Below are 24036 nucleotides of genomic sequence, written 5' to 3'. Positions count from 1 at the left end.
CTTCCTGCCATTATTACAAAGTTCAGATTTGTCACCTTTCGAAATACATAATAATGTGAATATCATAAATATTCTTAATATGTATAATTTTAGAATAACTGCTGCCTAATGAATGAAAGTATTCGATATTCAATAAGGTCTCTGGGTTTGGAAAATAATAATTGTAAATACAAATATCAGATGGTAGTGAGAAAAAGGTAAGAATTCAATTTGTGCCCTCAGCAGTAGAGAAAAAAATTATTATTGATTGATTCAGTTTTGAAAATAATCATGAAAGAATGAAAATTATTGAGTTAATAGAACAAAGTAAAAACTGGAGCAGAGGGTTATTCCCACTGAATATAGTTCATTATCCAAGGGAGTAGGGGAATTATCCAAACATGTCGATGAAACTCAATCAAATGAAAGGAAACAATACAAATTACAGGAAGAACCATCTTTTAGGGAACGAACACAGAAATTCAATTTCAGTTGGCAAACATATTACAAGATGATGTGGTTCATTTCATTAACGATTTTGATATCATTCCCAATAAATTTAGGTTAGGTTCAGGTAAGTTTCGAGAAATTGAACACGAAATAAAGACATATGTCAAACATTGGAACTCTTCAAATGATTGACTGCTAAGGGTTCCTTAAATATACGACAACGTTTTTTCATTTTTCGCCAGATAACATAATAAAACTTTGGTAATATCTTCCAAGTTCAGCTGAAGGATATTTTTTACTTTTAACCAATTTTGCCCCCAGGAAAGATACACACGAAGTTACGAAATTCTTCTCCGAACTTTTGCATGAACCCTTGTTCCGAAACATCCATCACAATATCGACATTCGCAAACTACAAAGAAAAATTTGATTTAAAACCGCTAGGACGGCCTGAGTGCCAATATCAATCATTGTCTCTCCACCCAAAGTTGACTTCGAACTTTGAAATACGAGAAACCAAATATTGTTCCCCGTTCCCGTAGCTTTGAGATGGAAATGAGCCACTTCTAAGCTTCCTACCTGCAAATCTTCTTGGAACAAGCTTACTCCACCTCCGTTTCAAAGTTCTGATCGACAGCTTTCCCGTTTTCGACAACTTGTATTTCTTGCAGCACGCCGGCAGATGAAATTTCATAATGCAGTAAAAATAGACGAAATAAAACAGCACGAACACCGACGTTCTATATAATCGAAATACGAAATCATTTTCCCGGGCCTCCTTCGATTGTTTTGTCTTTCTGTTCAACGAAACATGCATACTTATTCGTCTTGGTGGAACTGATTTGCTTGACACACCTTTTAACTGTTCTTGAATATCCTCTTAGAATAATGAAATTGTAATGATTGATCTGCATTGAACAAGGAACATACTCGTTGAAAGTTTCTGTCGAAATATTTAAACAAATATATCCCAACTAGACTTCGACATTTGAAATGTTTTATAACTTTTTTTATGAAAATAATCATGTGATTTCGTTCTTTAGTACACAAATCAATGCAAGAGATCAATTTCAACGGAATATTTTCTAATATAGTTTTCTCTATAGAACCTCTAATAAAGAATAATAAGTATCTATGTGCCCAAGTAATCTTTTCTGTTTATGGTCTAAGCGGCTTCAAGAGAGAATTCATAATTTTGACATAATTTTTACACGGAAAAATCTAAATTGGTCTTCATAACAGGAATAAAGAAGACAATGGAATGTGAGTATCAGGTAACATCCAGTTACCTTCTATACAGAGTGAGTCTTTGACTTCTACCAAAATCATCACTTTTTATGTAGCTTTTTCGAAATCATGTCAGGAATGAAAAAAAAAATCGTAAAATAATGGCTCATCGTTGTAGAGAATTTATTTAAGTTTTCGGAACCCATCTTCTTCAACTTTCTTTGCGATCATTGGTAGTTCCGCGAAAAATGAAAACCAGAAAAATTAAAAATTTTGTTTTTAGTGTATTTTTCAATATTAAGTGGAAAAAAATTGAACTTGTTATGTTCAGACCCAAAAACTAGACGACTGAACCTTAAGTTTTTTTAAAATGACTCTACGTTAATTTTTTCAAGTTACAGACTGTTGAAAATCACCTAGAAATTTTTTTCTGATCCCTTAATTTTGTCCCTCAGTGTATATTATAAAAACATTCCATTCGATGAAATCGTCTGAGAGATATAACCCGAAAATTACATATTTTATGGATTTTCAACAGCCTATATCTTTTCAACGTCAACTGAGCTGAATTGGAAAAAATGGATAAAATGTTTCTATTGACATCAGGACTTTCTGTTAAAATATAAGAAAAAGTCAAAGATTCGCCCTGTTTAGATATGACTAGTTAAGCGACATATCAACTTCTTACTCTCGTCAGATGCTGGTTTTCTCAAGTATTGATCTGGATCAGCGTATTCGTTTTCGTCGTTGAAAAATGTTTTGGTCGAATTCCTTGAGTAGAGAGTGCTGCTGGTACCTGAAATAAAAAAAGGTTAACCTCACCACCTTTGTACAAAATTAAAACTATCACTGAAATTGCTAAAAGGAGCAACCAGCATTTGGGTCTGGTAAACATTAGATAGCTGATTAGATTATTCGATGGATGTTATCACTAATGATTAATATGAGGAAGTAGAACCTCTGGAATCACCTATGATTACTAACTTACGTATGAAGCAACTGAGATGCTCAGGTATAGGTACTCAAACAATACGTAATCTATAGGCCAATTAGATTGAGTGATTGAGATTTCTTAAATTGTTGGAAGTATGTAGTACCTGGATATAATAGGTATATGTACATTGCACTAAAAATGAATACTCTTGAAAGTTATGGAATTAAGTGCTCAATTCAAGTGGAATCTTCAGCGATTGCCATGGAAACTCCATATTTTGAGAATACGTAATCGATTATTAATTTTGTACGGTGACAAAACTCACTACAAAATTTTCCCATTCTCGTCGATCAGCTGATCACAAATGATTTTCAGGTAACTATTTAAAATAAAGGAATAAAGATCGATCGTAAACTGTTTTGAAAACATATATCTTTATAATTAAACATGAAAATAAGATAACGCCTAAAACAGTAAGGCATGGATATAATTCAAAAGCATAATCACTCCTTACGTAAATCAGTGTTACGCTCTGAATCGAACTATTGTCTTTCCGTATTGTTTAAGTTGTTAACAGCTGGTTTCATAAAACTATGATTGTCCGATCAACGATTCGACAGTCATTCAATTTCTAAAACGAAATCACTGAAACTTTTTTATTTATTTTTCATTTCTGGAAATATTGAAGCAGTAGCAATTGAGAATAATTGAATGGACGTATGAACATCATAATTTGATGCTAGAATGATATTCTGAATGATAATGACTGAATCATCGATTGAAAACAAATTGACGTCTATTTGCCAATCAAGAGTTGATTCCCTGATCAAGCTTAATGAAACTCTGGCTAGCCTAGTAGAGTTATAATTCGGTTGGCTGTTGTTCAATAGAATGCTAAGTATTTAACATGAGCTTTCAATACTTTTATTTTTTTGCTTGTAGAAATTAAAAAGTTAGTATATGAATTTATCCTTTCACACATGTTTTTTCGAAAGGAGCCTTTGTTTCCAAAGCATTCCATTTGAAATTTTTTTAGTAATATGCATTCATTTCTATGCGGAACTACTACGATCTGATGAATATGAGCAAATTTACTCATTAGACTTTCATTTTCAGGAACTGGGATCAATTTTAATGCTTTTGCTGCAACGAATTTGGAATCCGGAATTCTGGAATCGTTAAGACCATGAACAAAATGTCATATTAATGCACTTAAGGATTGATTTTGTATAAAATAGTTATTATCAGAATATACAGAATGGCATCAATGGAAATAAATTCGGATATAGGTTCACTATACCTAAAAATAAAGACGAAAATTTCAATGGAGATGTGCGGAAACGCTCCGTTGAAGATTTACGTTGCTTCAGAGATGACGACTTGATTATGGATTTATTAAATTTTTTTCAGAAGAACAGAGATAAGAAAATGAAATTTTGCAGTGGTATTTTTCAATATAATGCACCTAAAATTCAATTTTTCAGTCATCCCCCATTATGAAAAAAATAAAAGTCAACTATATAGCAGCAACACTAATTAATAATTATCGTTATTTCTTACGGGAGAATGAACTTCTTCGTCCATATTCCTGAAACTATTCACTTTACAGAAAAAGTTTGAATACATTTTTTGCTCATTTTAACCTGCTCTACATGATGTACAAGAAAAAAATTTAGGTTGCCATTTGAAAAAATCAAGTTTTGATTGAACTTCTATTTGAATATTCAACTTCAATTTTTGAAGACCCTGTAGATCAGATTGCTAAAAATTGAGATGTATCGTGTGATCCAATAAGCTGGGCAAAATTTGGTTTTGAAACATTCATTAGAAAACTAGTATCAGCTATTTTAGTGAGCACCTAGAGCTGTCAAAATTTTAGGAAAAAGTCGAATATCTCAGAATCGGTGCTATATAGGACCATGGTTGTCAGGGCAAGGTTACCTTGGAATTTGACAAGGAATTCAAAAATGCAATAATACAAAGGATGTTCCATTCAAAATAAGAAAGTTGATACGGAGCACTCTGTGTTAAGGTGGGTTATAAAAATAAAAGTTCAATCGATTACAGGTAAGAATTGTATTCAACTTCTTCTTCTAGCTCCTTTAGTTTCCACAATAAGGAATAGGGACAAAATTCGTTGTCTACTGAGAGGATCTCGAGAACTATAACAGCTAGAAGAAAACGAATGACACATTCTCAAGCTCTTTTTCGGAGAAACAAAGAATGGTGAAAACCGCAGCCTCCTACGATACTTCCTTTTTGAGTTTGACAATGTCGTAAAGTTCTTATAACTTTGTCTTTGAAGTTACAAATCTGAAACTTGAACAGGCATTTTTTTAAGTAGAATACAGTGACGAGCTCAAAATATTTTTTCATTTCTAATCATTAGGTGAACTTTCATTTTTTTTAAATGCAAACTTTTGTTGAATTTGTTATTTTTGAATTTGAAAAAAATCTTTTGTCAGTAGATTCAACGTATGAAAGTGCCTAAGAAGGTTCAAGTTTCTACGAAGGCGTAGAAGGGCCAAGGAATTATTTTATTTTCAATCCCGACTTTTAACTCCGGATCTCGGATATAAGTCGGGATTATAACCTCTATTTTTCGAATTCAACCTAGTCGTTGTCGAATTCAACTTTGTCGTGTTCGAGGTGCAATCAATATAATCATTACCTAACTATCCTACGGAAAATTTAAATCGGGAATAACTTTTTCAACTTTTTGCGGTGAAAATGAATGACATGTCAGAGGTAAGTTTTTTTGCTATCTCTAAATGAATAGCCATATTGAATTATGTATATTCGATTCTAGGAGAAAAGAACTGAACAATTAGTGCGATATTATTCGTTAGGATTCGAGCATAAGGAAATTCTAGCATGGTGGTCCATACTCCGGAAGCATAATTCACAATTCTGGATTAACCTTTTTGAAATAGAAGAGTTATAACATCATATAGATTTTTGTAAGATTCAGGTGAATAAAAAACAACAGAAATATGTGTGTATTCTGTTTCAATAACAAAGGTTTTATTCAAATAAACCAAAAAGATAATTCCCTCATATGTGTTATATTCTGTAAGTAATAAATACAAGGAGAGTAAGGGTTTTCAATTACCCTCAAATTCAAGCTTGTTTTCTTTATCATCTATATGAGATTTTGTCATCCGAATAATAGCCAAATATTTAAAGCTACACCATATAGATGAACTCTTTGAGGAAAAATGTAATAGCGGAATGGGATTTAGACCAGAATTTATTACAAATTTTCAATTGAATCCGATTCATTAAACTTAAATCAATTTTAAACTTCCTATAAAGCCTTCCTCTCAAAAACGAATATTCTGAGGACGTGTACTGAAAAAATTTTAGTATGCACCATTGAATTTAAATACTCAAGGTTTACACTTATACATGGTGAATCACCGCAATGGCCTAATAGACGTTTTAAATATGGCTCAAATGACAGCAAATGAGTCATACTAACACGCCCCCTTAGGTTCACTTCTAATTTAGAAACAGCCTGTATATCTTCGCATCGTAGATGATATGATAGCTGATTTGATGTAGGAGTTTCAACAATATATAACCCCTGGGTAAAAACTCAAAGGTTTATGAGTTATTTGGATTCCTATGAAAAACATTGTGAAAATGCGAAGTCACACTTTTCTGTATATTTCTGTTGAAAAGATTTTCTCAAGAAATTCTTTCGCACTTTCAATTTTTCATAATTTTGCCTTATGTATCATAAACACCTGTACATTTTGAGTCCAATTAAATTTACCGTAGGATAGTTAGGTAATGATTATATTGATTGCACCTCGAACACGACAAAGTTGAATTCGAAAAATGGAGGTTATAATCCCGACTTATATCTCGGGATCTCGAGATCCCGACTTATAAGTCGGGATTGAAAATAAAATAATTCCTTGGCCCTTCTACGCCTTCGTAAGTTTCAGATCTGTAAGTTCAAAGATAAAAAATTTATGAGAACTTTTTGGAATCGTCAAAATCTCAATTTGTTCTTATAATTCGACATCTAAAAATGATAGGCCAATTCTGTTTTCAGATTTGGATTAGTCATGAGAAAAGAGTGTGTTTTCCGTTTTCTTCTAGCTGCTATAGTTCTCGAGATCCCCTCAGTAGACAACGAAATTTGCCCACCCAGTACATAGCATTTCCCATATTTCGGTAGATCAACGTGAACGAAAATTTCTTTCTGTCCACATCAAATAATATTTCAAAACCATAGATACGGTGCTGGTTCATACATATAATACCATAATTCGCCAAATCTCAACAGGGACAAACTAGAAATAAATTGTCTGATTTCGCTAATAATGGTATGGCTTGGAGGAGAAGGGCGACCTAGATTTTCAGTTTTATTAAAGAAAAACTTACTTTTTAGGGTTTCCGAATGGGTTTCGTGTAGGGTGGCCCTGTTCCGTTTCTTATGCTTCGGCGATCCAGCATCCCTGCAACATAAAGTCGAATTGTACAAATTAGCCGATTCGGTAATTTAGCGGCCCTCAATTTGTTACGACACGGGTCCGTCAGTCGGATAAAACAGCATGATCCAAGCGGTGAATTCACATCGAACTTTATTGTAATGTCATGTCAGTCACGGGCTCAGGATTTCCGCATGGAAGGATTTAAGTGCGGGAATGGAAAAGGGCGAGGCGACTTCGTGTGGGCTGGCAATCTAATGTGGGTAATTGGTGTATGTGGAATAGAGAAAAGCCTCAGGGAGTTGTTCGACTTTTGATTTCGTCTTTTCCTTCGGGAATTCGAGCTCCAATCATACTTTGCTCTATCGATATGTCTGGAGAAATGTGTATATCGTTAGGTTCAAATGAATTTTATCCGATTTTGTTGTGATTTGTTCAATTCCTAATGGTTTTTCAATAATAACTTTTTGCCGACAACGAAGTTGACTTGGGGCCATTTCTCATTTGGCACTCATTTTATTATTTATCTGCTAAAAGATGTAAGATAGGAAAAAAATTTCTGCATTGATATAATTGCCAAATTGTCTAGCTGAGTTTCCTGTCCGATCCAGGCACGTGTTTCTGTAGAAATTTTGAAGGATTTTTGCTTCAAATAAAACGGGAACAAATTTGTGTTGAATTTTTCCGATAAACATAATTCTGAAATAATGTAAGATGATAATGTAGTAAATTTATTTGTAAGTGATCAGGAAAATCCAATTTGTTATCAATTACATGCCATCAATCCATCCCATGTGTTGTTAAATTCAGGTAGACATACACTATACAGGGGCTTTCAAAAACGAAACAGCCGAGATAACAGACGGAATGAATTTTTTTCGAGTAAATGCTTCGACACGTCGATTTTTCAATCGAGGGAGAAAGCTTTCAAGATTTAAATCACGAACATATAGCTTCAACCTTTAGTGTTCTAATCCCAACATCCCTAACCCCTAAATTTTGAATAGAGAAAATGGGGTAAGTAATACCTCATTCGAATAAAATTTCATTCTGAGTTTAGCATTAATTTTTTTCCATTCAATGCATTCGTTTTCGATATATTCAGATTTAAACATTTACTGAACTGGTTATAAACGAATTAATTCAGATGCATAACATCCGCCGATAATTAAATCAACAAATAATACGATCTAAATCGAACTAACAAAGTGAGTACTGGTTATTTCGTTAAAAATGCTTTGTGGAGCAATCAAATTTTCACTATGATTTCGATAATAATCGTTAACTGTCATGTACCTAACAGAAATCAATTACTGTTTGATTCTTTCATTAACAAATATGGTAAAAATGGTAAATTTATTGGCAGAAAGAATTGAAATAATTTTTATTTTTCAAGTAAAACTAGTGTTAGAACTGTATAGAATATTCATCATCAAAATTACAGAACAAATGAGTGAAAATCCGATTGATATACACAACATGCTCAAAGGGTAATTCAAATGTCAATATTTCGAACACGAATGACAAAAGAGTAAATATACTGAACTTAAAATACCTCAAATGAGGTACCATTCTTCCTATTTAAAACACTAAGGGTTGAAGCGTTATGGTTGTAGGTAAATTTGATCTCGGAAGTAATCCCCTCGAATCAAAAATCCACGAATCTGACCATTTTTTCGAAATGAGTTTATTTCACCAGTTATCCCATCTGTTTCGTTTTCAAAAGCCCAGCCTGTATATATTGCTTCAGAATAGAAACAATCTCCATAATAAGCAATAGCTATCTACGAGTAAATTATTATTGACATTGATTTCCGAATACTGAATGCTTTGAGCCTGTTGTTTGCTACTATAGTTGCGATTTTATATCATTTCCAACTTATGAAATACATTTTTCAATTGGAAAATTGTATGAGAAATTGGTGGATGCGCCATTGTTTACGTTAGTCTATAGAGAAATGAAAGAGAATTCATTTTATCGATTCCGTGAATAAGTGCTCATTTTATATTTATTATTACTTTGAATTAAAAATTACCGCCGAGATTGTAACAACAAAAAATTTCTCGAAATATACAACGGTAGATTTCTCATGAAAATTTTTTTTTCTCTTCTTTAATTTTTTTTTCCGGGTCTTCTTTTCCATATACAGGGTGTCAAGAATTCATATTTTTTTCAGTTTTTTGCTAATATCTCACGAACCGTTTGAATTAGAGAAATGAGATTTTACATACACATTGTCACTAATAATAGCTACTTTTTTGCACTTTACTCGGTTTTATTAGACGTGCCAGTGGCGGAGATAATGAATTTGCACAAAGGTTTTACCCTCCAACATTTACACCACTGCACCAATTTGCATTTGCATAGCGAATTCTGATGCGACAATGTGTTATACATAAAAAGGTACTGGTTTATCGCTCTGAAGTGGACCGTTTTCAAGAAAACTGGCATTTTATGATTAAAAAAAAATTGCTAAAGCATTTTAAATTTCTTTTAATCGGAAAAATGAGTAGTGATAATTAATAATTTTATTGATTTCAACAAACTTCGACAACTAGGTTTTTATTACAAATTGCAAAGTAATTTTTCATTATTTTTAGCGACCATTTAACAAGATTACAAGAATTGCTTGACTCCCTGTCCCTCGGACACGGAGACCCGGAGAAAAATAAATGTTATTTTTTCATGAGAAATCTACAGTTGACCATTGATACACTTATTTAGGAACACCCTGTTTATAATTTTTTACGGTGGATTCATACTAATGTCAACTTACACGGTGAGTTCCAATCTCAATGGGTCTTCGGAGTTTTTGATGAGACTGTGGGCGTCTGAATATTTCAAATCTTTTGTCGGGTGCCCATTGATGGAAGTTATGATGTCTCCCTCTCTAATGCCTTTCAGAGCTGCCTTTCCGTTTGAATTCACCTGTAACAAATTGAATCATTGATAAAATACGATATAATCGTGTGTTTGATCTTAATGGGGGTTCAATCGTTTATCATACAACTGACAGTTGATAATAGAACTGATAGATAGATGTGGAGATCTATACAGAGTGTATTTAAAGGTGAGCCATTTTTTTTAACGGAAGGTAGAACTGGTCAAAATAAAGCGTTTCACCAAAAATCACCTATACCTACGAAACTTTCAAAATGACAAATTTGAATGAAAATTTGAAAATGATTAATGAAATAGAATCTAATACGACCCTTAAATCATTTTTCATCTGAATTACTCAAAGCAATGGGAAAAACTCATCTCGTGATGATTGATTCAACCATATTGGTATAATTTAGTTGGGAATGAAAATGGAGAATTAGGATTGCCGAATTTTCCTCATAATTTAGTAACTTAAACGATTTTATGAAATGGCTAATTCCGAAAACAACCGACAGAAAAATACTTAGGACCAAGAGTAAAAAAATAGAATATCAATTCAAAATCTCACCCATAAAATTCCCCTGAATTATTCACAAATTGTCTCACAATGGCCATCACAATTTTTTCTTGTTCGAACCTTCCAACAATCGTCGTGAAAATGGGATGAAATAGGGTGACAATAATAGAATTTTGTCAACATAAACACTTTCAATAAACTGTCTCAATTTTCTCCCCTTTTTTCACCCTTAATCGCACAATACAATAATTTTTCCAAGTGACATGAGACAACAGATATACTCGGAAGTACTGAACCATTCATTGTCCAGCAATATGTTTATGTTTATTTCGTTTTCCGGATGCCGGAATCGTCTTCCAAGGGTTGAAGCTCAGTCATCTTGAATATTTTATATACAGGGCGAGTCTTTGACTCGTACAAATATTTTAACAGTAGATTCTTGAGGTTAAGAAAAAACCACTTTTTTTCCTCAACATTTTCTGCGAATTGACTCGGTTTAAAAGATACAGGCTGTTGAATAACCATAAAAAATACTATTTTTAGTTCTATCTCACAAACGGTTCTATCGAATGGAATGAATTTCCGAATATAGTTTTTCATTCATATTTTTCGAACTCAAACTATCACCCACGTCTTCCAGTTTTCTCATTATGACCATTACGTACCATAAAAATACCAAAAATTCAAATAACCCAACTCTTGAAATTAAATTTTTAATGAATAACGTTTTGTGAAATAAAAGTAGTCTTCCTATTTTCTCATATAATGCGCCGTTTTCGAGTCATTTGATGTTCAAAAATAAAAAAGTATCTGTGAAATTTGAAAAGTTGGGTACTTTGGCTGAATATAACTCGGTTTATAAGATCCACAGATATGTAGTGATACAGATTTAGCTAGTTATTCTGAAGAGAATTTTCTTGATCCAGGGGTGGCACAGCTTTTCTTTATCAGGGTCGAATCGGAAAAAAAGGTAAAGAAGAAAAGTGTTTCTTTTAACTTCAAGAATCTCACCCTGTATTGACCATTTTTGGTGAAATGACTTATTTTGATTACTTCTATCTTCTGTCAAAAAAAGCCTCACCATCGGAAACACCCTGTATAGTTTTGGACACAACTTGAAAGATTATCATGACCATGATTTTGATTCCAATATTTATTTCTTAGATTGCAATGATGTCTGAGAGCTTCACATGTACATTTTTTACTTGCTCATTTTGAAAGATCTTTCCAGTCACGAAATGGGCAATGATTTACTGCGATATTCATGTTATGAAACTCAATATATGGTCGAAAAATTTGGAAAATAGGTACTCTTGATATATCCTCCAATAATTCTTTTTATTCAATGTGTGAAAAGTTATTTTACAAGATACAATATGACTTCGTGATAGTTTCTGATACAAATTAAAAATTACATATATGAGAAATATGAAATTTGGGCACAATAAGGAACAGTGGAAAGATAAGAACAGTCCGATTTTGTAGCAATAAAAATTTCTTTAGGTTGAGTGGGACAGCTAAAAAATGGCCTAAGTTTGACTAGATACCTTCGACATTATTTTGATGATGCTGAATTTTCACTCCGAACAGCAGAGATTGTATGCCACCGACGCAAAGTATTTTTTTTTCAATTCCTTCTTGTTGTACAGGGTGTGAATGTAGGATAACCAAAAATTACCGTTTTTGGCGAAGAATTTGAAAATAGTGGAGGGCCTAAAAACTTTTTTTTTATGTTGGGTGGATTGTTAGTTCAATACCTTTGTCACTTTTCGGATAAAATGTGTTGTTATGGAAATCACCTTTTTTTCTAAAAATTCCAACTATAACTTCGACATTTCTTTGCCGATGCTGGATTTTTCGCCAGTGGTGTGAAGTACCAACCTTAAATTTCACGTAACTGGCCCAGGCTTTTCTTGATGTTCAGGGTGTGAACATACGGATCCGATAAATTTCAAATTTGGCTAAGAATTCAGAAATAGTGAGGGCTTCAAAAAAATTTTTTTTTCGTGTTGGTTGGATTTCTTCATATTTATTAATAAGTCGATAAAAATTATCCTGAATTTTTCAGGAAAAGTGGCACGCTGAGTTTGCAGAAAAATCTAAAAATACTAATTTAGACTTGATTCCTGTACTTACGTTATTGATCGGGAAGGTAATTCTGGGAATTCCGAGCACAGCGCAAAAAACAAACTGCGAGAATAAAATCAATCTCCACGACATTTTTTCTATTCCAAGTCGCCCGAACTATTGACCAAGAAAAATGCATTTCCACCTTAATATATGAATTCATTATCCCGAAATCGTGGGTGAATCAGTTCAAATCATACTCTTATCCATATGTTTTGTTTTACACTATTCAGAGTTCACAATGGGTAAAATGCAGCAAATTAGCGCAGACAAAAATTTTCGTTTGTTCCGTTCAAGATAAACTAAACTATTTTGTTTGCAAGTTAGATAGAGCGAGGGATTGAAAATATATATGTGTCTAGGAACAAGTAAGTCTCTCTAGTTATTTCTACAGATTGGTAAAATATAATTCGACATAAACGGAAGCGTTCCTTTGCCAATAGAAAAGTAACAGAATAATTTCAATTCTTGAAACGTCAGACTTTTGTACTGAATCACATAGGTAAGGTCATGCACTCTTTGTCGAAAAATTTTAGCACCTACTGAGCCTTAAATGTAAGTTGTTGCGAAGAATTTGCAAATTTATATTTTGAAGAATTAAAATATTAGAAATTATTTCACCTTGCGGTCACAAGCCTTAGGCAAGGGCTTCCGTAGTGGCCCTTCCACACAATCTTTATGAATATGCCCATTTCATCCTATTTCTCATGGATCATACATTTGATTGATTTGGTGAAAGCTTATCCTATTTTAAATATCTCGTAATCTGTTGTAAACACATTTCCGTATGTTATCTGGGATGTTTAGAAAAATTAAAATATTTTAATGTTTTGGCACCGTCGGTTCTACTCGAAATCAACAACTTCGTTTTTTCAAGTCGTATGGAGAGAAAACAAATGAAGTGTGCTAGTGACACGCAGACCAAGCATAAAATGCTTTACATATCTGGGTAAAAATCTAACATCGCCAAAGTAATTTTCAGGTAGTCATACTAGTCATGATATATTTATTATACTTAATTTTAGGTATTATCTCGACAAGGTTTGGGGGGTTAGTGCCTATTTCAACCCTTCCCCCCTGGATGCGCAAAAATGATGAGATACTGAAACCCATTGTTCAGTTCAACAGAGCGACATTTTTTGAAATGGTATAGCACCAAAAAACAAAGAGGTTGTTATATTAATTTCTTATCCATTGTTTTCCTGAACCTGATCCCATCATTATAAATTGCGGAAGCCCTGAGGGATGATTTCTCAACAAATTATAACTAATGAGTTATCTCAAAGTAACCAACAAAAATAAAGTGGAAAATAATAGAAAACAATCTAAGTAGAAATCTTAATAATTGTTTTAAAGAAATGGCTTCGTTCCAGATATTCGTGTATTAATTAATATATGAATAACCAAAAGGAAGACAGGAAATAATATGTTTTACGTACTTACGATACAATCAGTTACATATAATTTCAGGAGACAGGCTGTTAGGTATTATAACACGTATCATTTTTTAACTACTACACAAATCTTCAAGAATTGATTTTTATTGAACATACACCCTGTATGTTTTCATGTTTTGATTTGTGAACAACAAAGAGAGAAATTTTTGAGAAATTCGATACTTTCCAAAAATCGAAACATCAGCTCTGGATGTCCTCTCATTTAATCGTACATAAAAGCAGCATACTCCTGAAAAAGATCAACCAAAAACCGTAACTCTCATTATTATCATCCTAAACCAATCCCAAAAATTGTTTTTTTTTAGATGCCATATTTGTTGCTCAATTAACAGAAACTTATATCCACGCCCAACCATATTCAGATTAAAAAGACCTATGAAATTTTGATCCGCTAGACTGACACGTACAATGGACTTGGGGACCTTCATCAAAATTCATGTCACCTCGAAATAACTTGGATGGATCAGAAATGATTCGAAAAAAAACTAGTTATTAAGGGTTGCATGTTCTAGTTGGGACATCCTGTACAAAGCCTTTTTATAATATTCATAATGCTGGTTCGTAAAACCTTCATACTCATGGACATCAAGTGATATGTCAAAAATTCGTGTTACCCAGCTCACGTTGTGAATATAAATGAACTACGTGCAAGTAGTGAATAATCTCGTAAAAAGTTGAGTTTACGTTTATCGAAATGAATTATTGAAGTAGAATGACAATCATTATTAAAATACTTAAGTAATCTGGAAGGTGAAAACACAGGCAAAGGTGGGATAAGATTAATTCATAATTTTCTACCAGAAAAATTTTATCCTCAGTGTATTCTTGAAAATATCCGTTCATAGTTTCGGCAGCATTGAACTGTCCAAGTTTCCTGAATCTTTTGTACATGGTGGGCAAAATTGGTGATACCTGAATTACAACTTTTTCAACCCAACGAGATAGAGGAAAATGAATGGCACATTACGGTCGTACTTTTTCGAGAAACTAATAATGCCATCAAGTGCATCACTCTATCTTCTTTTGTTTTCGAGTTATAGGTCAAAATTCAAATTTCAACTTTGGTGATTATCTCCGTTTCTGTTTGAGCTAGGATTTGAAATGAAGACATTATGCAGACACTTTTTGGTAGCAATCCAGTGGCGTGCTATGATTTTTTTTCAACAGGTATATTTGCTGAGCTATAACATAGAAATATATTTTTCTTATGAAAACAGTAGTTTAAAATGACTTAGGAAGACTGAGGGCGATGTATGATATATTTCTGAAACGGTAAAAAAAATGGCGATTCTATTATGTCATTTTAAACCACTGTTTTCATAAGAAAAAACACAACTTTATGCTATGCCTCAGCAAATAAACCTGTAGGAAAAAATCATAGTACGCCACTGGATTGCTACCAAAAAAGTGTGTATGTCTATATAATGTCTTCATTTGAACATCCTAGCACAAAGAGAAAGGTAGATAATGACCAAAGTTGAAATCGCCCAAATTTGAATTTTGGCTCATAACTCAAAAACAAAAGAAGATAGAGGAATGCAGTTGATGGCATTATTAATTTCTCAAAAAAAGACGACATCAATCGTACAATTATTTTCCTGTATCTCGTTGTGTTAAAAAGTTGTCGTTCAGTATCACCAATTTTGCCCAGCCTGTACATATTTTTAAAATATAAATAACCAGAATTTATTAGCGATCCAAATAGTAATTCTTATGTATTATTCCTGAATATAATTTTTGTGAATTATTTGATTCAATTCAAAATATACAATTTAGAAAATTACCCGTAGTAATTTATGTCAATTTCTCCATGGAATTTTGAATCAAAAGAGCTAAATCTTGATGAACAGAAAAAATAACTGGCTGCTATTGAAAACTTTGATAACAGAACTATAGGTAGCACTCCACTTGAACTCAATATTTTTGAATAATTCATATAATGGATAAAGATACTAAAAAACGTGATATTTCCATGAATTTAGTTGAAGCCCAATTTTGATGATTACTCCAAATTTCACAGAAATATTAATTTCTCCCAAAGTCTTCTAACGGCCAGTTTCATAATCGAACATGAAGTCCCTTTCATTTTAAAGCTTCCTTTAACCCTGCTGAAATCGCACTGAAGGAAGCTTTAAGATTAAAGGGACTAAATTTCATTTGTAACTGGAAGTAAGTCAAAAAAAAGATTAACCATTCAAGTGCTCGAATGATAGATTGATGTCGAATCGTTTTCAATTGATATTTCAGTTTCTTTGACTAATGGCAGATTTTACGAATTTATTTTAAGGAAGGTTTAATGCTATGGCAAGTTTAAAATCACTTTAAGCTTAAAGCTTCCTTCAGTGTCATTTTAAGTAGGGTTAAAGGAAACTTCAAAAGTAAAGGGAATCCAAGTTTGATTTTGAAACTGGCCGTTACTCACTCTTCTGATTTCCTTAGCAGTTACCACAACAATCAATGAATAATGAAATAAGTATGACTTGAACTTGACCCCGCCAAACATTTACAGTTGATCTTTTATCAAATGATTATGGAAGCCTGAATAAATTTTCGTGAAATGTTGTTGACATTTTTGCGGTTTCAATAATTAGAATATCAGTTGCATAGGAAAACGGGTTCGAGAGAAATTTTGGAGGACTACATAGATAATTTCATAATTTTTGATTGATGAATTATACCATAAAAAATAAAGGCCTGTATGATGCAATCTACTCAAGAACAACTCGAATATCTGACCACCATCTCTCAGATCTCAGATTCGTCAGAATTGTCGAAAGTTTACGACAAAATAGAACATCAACAGAGTGATCTCGCTAGTAGAACAGTAGATACATTCAGCCAATCTCTAATTTTCGTTATTGCCTCCGGCACGTGATGCAGAAGCAGCCAAAACATTCGACAGCGTGTAACAATCCTTATACATACCGCATAATCCCTGGGTTTTGCTAGCGAACAAAATTTCAGCATGGTGGTGAAACAAACTTCAGTCCTTAACACTAAAACACCTAGCCACTCAACTTGTAAACAAGCACTGTCAACGAGAGGGTGCACAAGCATACAGAATAACCTGGCTAATTGTTATTCACAAGGCTACACCGCCACTTCTTGTCTATAAAGTTATTATTTTCACGTGAATCGATTGTGATGCTAACCGAGGATGTGCGATCAAGCCCTTTGCCGTCTACGTCTGTTTTGTTTAGGAATGATATTCGTTGAATGAAACCTTTCAATGTTTACTGTGTTCTGGGTAATATTATACATCCACCATACGCCCTTCGAGGGTATTGGGTTTCTCGATGCGGGAGTGTGACATACGTTCCAGAGGAAATGACTAAAAATATTAATGAGAATAGCTGAGCGCTGAAGGGTACCACTTGCATGCATAATTCATAAGTCAACACTGACAAAATTCCAATGAAAAATTTCACGCACAATTCCATCCTTAACCTGAAATATTTTTACCAAAGATTATAGATCTTTGATCTTTGATTTTTACCTTATTGCACGTGCGTGAAAATCTTTTTTTGTGAGTTCATGTTTTGAAAGTTATGTTTTCCCGAATGCATTAGAAATAAGTATTTCCTCCTAGCTTTTCTAAATTTAATTGGCAAAAAATATTAGAATTTTTATTCACCAGCATTGAAATTGTAGATATCGCACAGGTAACAGATAACAAGATACGTGAATGAATTTATTAACGAACAAAAAAATAACTCTTAGTCAGTATTCAAATATTATTTATATTATGAACAAAGTTTTGGGCAATGTATCTTTCATTAAGCTATCTGGACTTAACTTGAAGGCAGCTATGTAAAGCTGGCACGCCCAATTGCGAATTTTGAAACAAAAATTTCAGGGTCGTTTGTTAATCGTAGGTCCATGTTGTCCACCTTTTTTTCATTTGTCCACGTACCGTTCTAGAGATATCGGAAAAGAACATTTTTCGGGTCTATTTCTGAGCAGCACCCCAAATCGCAAAAATTTCTTTTTGAGGGAAAAGATCGTTTGTCCAACGTAAGTCCACTTTTGTCCACCAAATTTTTCCATTTGTCCACCCTCAAAACCATAGAAATCAATCTTTGAAAATTTTGGAAAGTGTGAAGGTGGCACCCCCAAATGAAAATTTTTGAACCAAAATTTCAGGATCGTTTGTCCATCGTAGGTCCATGTTTGTCCACCGTTTATTTTCATTTCGCCAGGCACCGTTTGAGAGGTATGGAAAAAGAAATTGCTTCGGTGCATTTTCTGCAGCAGCACCCCAAAATGTAGAAACGTATTTTTAATGGTATGGATCGTTTGTCCAACGTAAGTCCACTTTTGTTCACCCAATTTTTTCATTTGTCCATCCACAGAACCATAGATATGCTTTTTGTAATGTGAGAACTTGGCACTCCCAAATGAAAATTTTTAAACCAAAATTTCCGGGTCGTTTATCCATCGTAGGTCCATGATTGTCTACCTATTTTTTTCATTTGTCCAGGCACCGTTTGAGAGATATGAAAAAATAAGTTTTTTTGAAGCATTTTCTGAGCAGCTTAGCCAAATTGCGAAGACGATGGTAAATATCGTTTGTCCAACGTTAGTCCACTTTTGTCTACCCAATTACTTCATTTGTCCACCCACAGAACCATGCAACCCTTCTTGTAATAAATCTGAGAATTTCATTCATCTAGGTGCAACCGTTCGGTCTTATTGACGAATTTTTAACTGAGCCCAGCTTTTTCAGGATTCTTCGAAGACCAGCTTTCGAGTCGTTTATCCCTCAATGAAAGTAACCGCAGATGGAAATGTGATATTTATTCTGAAAGACAAACTTTTCTAGTAATATATCTGAAAATTTCATTCATCTCGGCGCAACCGTTCTTGACGAATTTTTAACTGAACCCATCTTTCTCTGGATTTATCGAAGGTCAGCTCTCGAATCGTTTATCTTTCGATAAAAGTAAGCGTAGATGGAAATGTGATACATATTCTGAACGAGCAACTCTTCTAGTAATAAATCTGAGAATTTAATTCATCTAGGTGCAACCGTTAGGTCTAAACGAATTTCTGCTCAGAAAATGCACCGAAAAAACTTATTTTTCCATATCTCTCAAACGGTGTCTGGTCAAATGAAAAAAAAAAGGTTTTGGTTTAAAAATTTCCACTTGGGAGTGCCAACTTCACATAGCTCTTGAAGGCTCCATGTGAAAATAATTAAAGAGAAAAATTTATTTTCCCAAGTCACCGAATCTTTGTTTCAATACAGAAATAATGAAGTCTATTGATCAGATAAGAATCAGCAGAATATATCGTTCTTACAAGAAAAGCTACTATGAAATTACTCGATCCGAAAACTATATTAGAAATGATGGACTGGTGGTATAATGATCATAAAATAGGAAATTGATATTATGTTAGTTCGCCGACGTTTCGGAAATATATTTTTCCATCTTCAGGGTCACCTTGACTTACTGCCGTCAAAATACCAATTCCGATAAAAACGAAGGAGGAGGCATCTATTGTTGAAACCATGATATCTGTGATATTTGCTTAGGGTAAAGGAGTGCAAGACTTGACGAATTTTGCTTTTTCTTTAACTAAGGCGCATCCATTCCCCATTTCAGTGATTCCTTATTTGGGAATTGTTGTCTAAAGAGTTGTAAAACCTATACGACCGTCCAAAACAGGCCTTTGATAATGAGTTCCCAAGTCAACTATTGCAGTTTTGTTAAAATTTTAATTGGAGTTTTCCAGTTGTCTTCTATATAATATATCATGATACGCGAGAACAATACCTCGAATATTTCATAGTGATTAAGTCACCCCGACAATCGAACATAAAAAATAGAAATAAAGATACCTTAATAAGGCAGGTATTGAAATGAATTTATCTAGTATATGTAAATACTTACATTCAAACGAATAATAATTGTCCATATATTTATCAACAAATGTTATGATCCTAATCGACCAAACCAGACACCAACATTCCTGATGCCAGCGAAAAAAAGGTCCTATTGAATAAGAGAATAGATGCTGACCAGTTTTGGTTTCATTTGGCCTCATCAATCACCCTATCTAATGTCATTGAGGTGGACTGTGCTTTGCTTTGAGACTTCAAATATGACCAAAAGCATGGTCAGTATCTACACTTCATCAATGGAAGGGTCTTTCCATTGGCATCCTGAATGATTGTGTATGACAAGTTTTATTAATGGCCGTCAGCACCGTTTCATTAAACAAAGATTAACTCCTTTAATCGTCTTCATTTTATAGATCATAATATGCTTGGCATATATGCTTTAACTTGGTTTAGGATTCTAATGTTCCTTTAATGAAACGGTGCTTACGACCATTAGATCATAACGGCGTGCGTTATGCATCTCAATATTAATATTTTCAAATCCAAGATACAATTGCATCCGAAAGCTATCAAATATCAATATCAGATAGAAGAACATGCCACTTCCTAGGACAGATGAAAATAAAATATCTATTAATAACAATTTGGCCAATCAAACTTATTCGTGTTTACATAGGTAATGTCTCCAGCAGGAAAACAAGTTAAATACGTATAATAATATATAATAATATGCTTCATAACAGTTTTTAGCTGAATCGTGTAACTTTGTTCGTATAAGTATGAATACGGATTTTCATAGTACACTTGCCTTCTTTCTTCTTCAAATGCCTATCATATAAAGGATGTTAGTGACCACTTTGGTTCATTCAATCTTGTTCACAGCTGTTCTAAACAGTGATGTGATGAGCGCCTTCTTACTGGGATGCCGCGACCTACAATTATTTTACACTTAGGCCCTCTTGCTCAGTTCAGAGATTCAAGTTGATCCTAGATTAAGCTGACAGAATTGAACGGAACTGTCGAAATTAATTTAGGATCAATTTAAATCTCTGCTTAATCCTCAACTGAGCAACCGGATCTTAATGGTGAGTTAGAATATATGGTATTTCTCACTTCCCATTATATGCCACAGTATTTGATTTGCGTTATTTGATGGTCCTCTGGACTTCTTTACTTACATTGTCACATGTTTTGTCCACGGTATTTTCATCCAGCGATAACACTACTGCTGATTTCAATTGTTGAGTGTTACATTCAAACACAATGTAGAATAATCCTTAGTAACTGTGCAGATTTTGAACACTTGTCTCAGCTTTTTTTTAGAAAATAGCCTACTAGCTGCCAATCTATAAGTTCCTTTTACTTACTAGATTGCCCCACATTGAACATGAGTGGCCGACTGAATTGAACCCAGCAGCAAGATATCGCTATAAAAGGGAAACGGTTCTGAAACTTTTGTAAGTTATACAGTGATACGTCCAATCTCTCGGTGGGAAGCAAATGTCGTATAGACTTCCGTATATACCACCAGCATGAAAATATGTATCTGCTGGAACTATGCAGCATTTGTTTACAGCAAAACTGTGGTTAATTTGGGTTACAGCACGTAATTCTTGCTACGCTCAATTAGAGCAAACGCACTCAGTATTTTTCAAGTAGGATCTATGCCATTAGTCAATAAGGTTTGTTGACGTCGAATCTATCTTTAATATAATACAATAGGACAACGCTAAATACTGATCAACAATTCACAGAACTTCGAGTATTACTTCAAAGAGGAGTATTATTCGATTGTATTTATTCTAAGTTAGATCTTGGCCAACGATTGGTAGTTATATTTTTCGATTTGTCTCTTTTGATTTTGATTCTGTCACACGTCAAATTTCAGTTCGTAAACTTCACCACGTGGTAGTGTTCTAGATTGGATAGATTCTTTTTTATCTGAAAGAAAGATTAAAGTCGAAATGAATTCAGCACGTTCGTATGCTTTTGATCTTGAAAATGGCGTTCCACAAGGTTCTATACTTGGGCCCATTTTGTTTATTATATATATGAATGATATCACTGCTTTCTGTACATTTTTTTTTATCATTATTTGCCGATTATGCTTCCAAGGTTGTGTGGGTTATGAAACTTGAGGAACTTCAACAGAATGTTCAGTTGGCAATTTCTGAATTTGTTAATTGGTGTGATAGCAATCGATTGACTGTGAATTTGAAAAAGACTGCGCTCCTTAATGGTAATTTAAGAAGGGAAATACCATCTGATTTCATGATTTCTTTTAATGGTTCTGTTTTCAAATGTTGTACGTCATGAAGATTTTTGGGCATTCACGTAGACTCTAAGTTGATATGGCAAGACCAAATCGAATTTGTTTGTAACAAAGTGAATAGTGCGTATTATGCGCTTAATGTTTTGAAGAGGACTATAGATAGGCAGTCACTCATTTCTGTATATTATTCTCTCGCTTATAGTTTCATTCAATATCGAATTATTTTATGGGGTAATGCTGTTGACTTCAGAAGGGTTTTTGTGGCGCTAAAGAGAATTATCATATTAATTTTCAATATTGATCGGATGACATCCTGTAGACCATTTTTCATATCAAATGATTTGCTGACTGCTCCATCAATTTTTAATTTTAGAGCAGTTTTACATTTCAGAAATTTCTTGAGTGACTCACAAAATGTATCATCAATTATGAAGCAAGGCATGGTCACTTAATAAGGTCCTCTGTCCACAGGACCTGTACATTCGAGAAGTCTCCTAATTGCACTGCAGTAAAATTTTTCAACAAATTACCCAGGGAAATTAGAGATCTGTCAGTAAACAAATTCAAGTTTAAAGTAAGAACATTTTTGTCTTCGAAAGCCTTTTATTCTGTGCAAGAGTTCTTGGATGGTAATTATCAAAACAATGATTTCGAGTGACTTGCTACCTCTTGATTTTTATTTGTTGTTTTTGTTTATATACTTACGTTTTTGATGGTTATATGTGCCATCGTTTTTTGTATACATTGACTCTTACTGCATGTTCGGTATAAATAAATCTTATCTTATAAAGATACATTAGGTATATACCCGATGACATAAGAAAGCGTTGCATCCAGAAGGAGTAAGTTTGCAAATTTCATTCTTTGGCAACAGTAGAATATTACCATATTTGAAGGAAACCATAATAACGATATCAACGTTTAGTTAAAATAAGCACATTTGTTTTTGTGACATTCTTCGTTAAGAAACTATTTCACGAAATCTGAATAGAAATACTTATAGTTATTGACCGGCTGTCGACTTGTGTTCAGTTATAGTTAAATGTAACAAAATGTCTCGAGTTCCATGATGTCAAAATTATAACCACGTTTGCGATTCTGACAGGGTTAGCATTGTTGCCTATCGAGATGATGGTTTGCTATTTCGAGAAAATACTCATAGTGTTAAATGTACTGCAATAACATGAATACGCATGTTTCGCATATTGACAAATGAAGGTAGATGATCAACTGGTCGACCGAACCGTACTACAGAGCGTGCGCTTCAGGTAAGTGGATCTACGAGATCGTTTCGCTACTACACTATGCGTTATGTTGACAATATTCTACCATTGAACTCCAAAAGAAGAAGTTCCCTACTGTATCATCTAAATATGGCCGTCCAGACGTCCTTTTCAGCGAGACAACACCCATATTGCTCGTCGAACTATGGACTATCTTCAAGAAGCTACCGTTTTGCCGTTGCCACTCCATTTAATGTATTAAAATCCCATAACTCGATTGAACATGTGTGGCATATGATGAGGAGGAGACTAAACAATTTGCGGTATTTGCACTAACCTCCACAGACTCTAGCACAGTCAATTCATGAAGTTCGAGTTGCTTGGAACGTTGTCACAAGCAGACAACCTCCACATCGGCAGACTTTTTTCGTCGATGCCTAAACGTTCGCCAGTGTGTATTCATGGCCCTCGAAATACATGAAAAATTTAAAAAGTTTAACCATTCCACACCTATAATATAAGAACAACATGAATCACCAAATAGTCCTTACCAACAAAATGTATATCCATTTTTGACATAAAAAGGTAGGGTTGCATAAAAACTCAACTACCCTTTAACCCGGGTACATGGAAAACTCCTAATTCATATATAAAGTTACAAAGAAGTAAAAGCGCTGAT

General features: G+C 33.8%; 1 protein-coding gene across 11 annotated transcripts in view; it reads right to left on the bottom strand.

Moving 5' to 3' along the window:
- Positions 1-24036, bottom strand: part of LOC123315648 — a 129889-nt gene that overhangs the window by 89470 nt on the left and 16383 nt on the right. For 4 of the 11 annotated variants that reach the window (XM_044901425.1, XM_044901432.1, XM_044901434.1 and 1 more), the window contains exons 1-4: positions 16943-17216; positions 9810-9961; positions 6986-7059; positions 2345-2452 (exon numbers count right to left, since the gene is read on the bottom strand). In XM_044901425.1, the coding sequence (XP_044757360.1) occupies positions 2345-2452; positions 6986-7059; positions 9810-9961; positions 16943-17074 (466 nt within the window). In that variant the 5' untranslated portion in view covers positions 17075-17216. Of the gene's footprint in view, positions 1-2344; positions 2453-6985; positions 7060-9809; positions 9962-12569; positions 12671-16942; positions 17217-24036 lie in introns of those variants that run through there. The other 7 variants (XM_044901426.1, XM_044901431.1, XM_044901435.1 and 4 more) reach the window with 5 other exon arrangements.

Source organism: Coccinella septempunctata, chromosome 6, assembly GCF_907165205.1.
Source record: "Coccinella septempunctata chromosome 6, icCocSept1.1, whole genome shotgun sequence".
NCBI classification, from domain to species: Eukaryota; Metazoa; Arthropoda; class Insecta; order Coleoptera; family Coccinellidae; genus Coccinella; species Coccinella septempunctata.
This window is presented reverse-complemented; position numbering and strand designations above follow the sequence as displayed.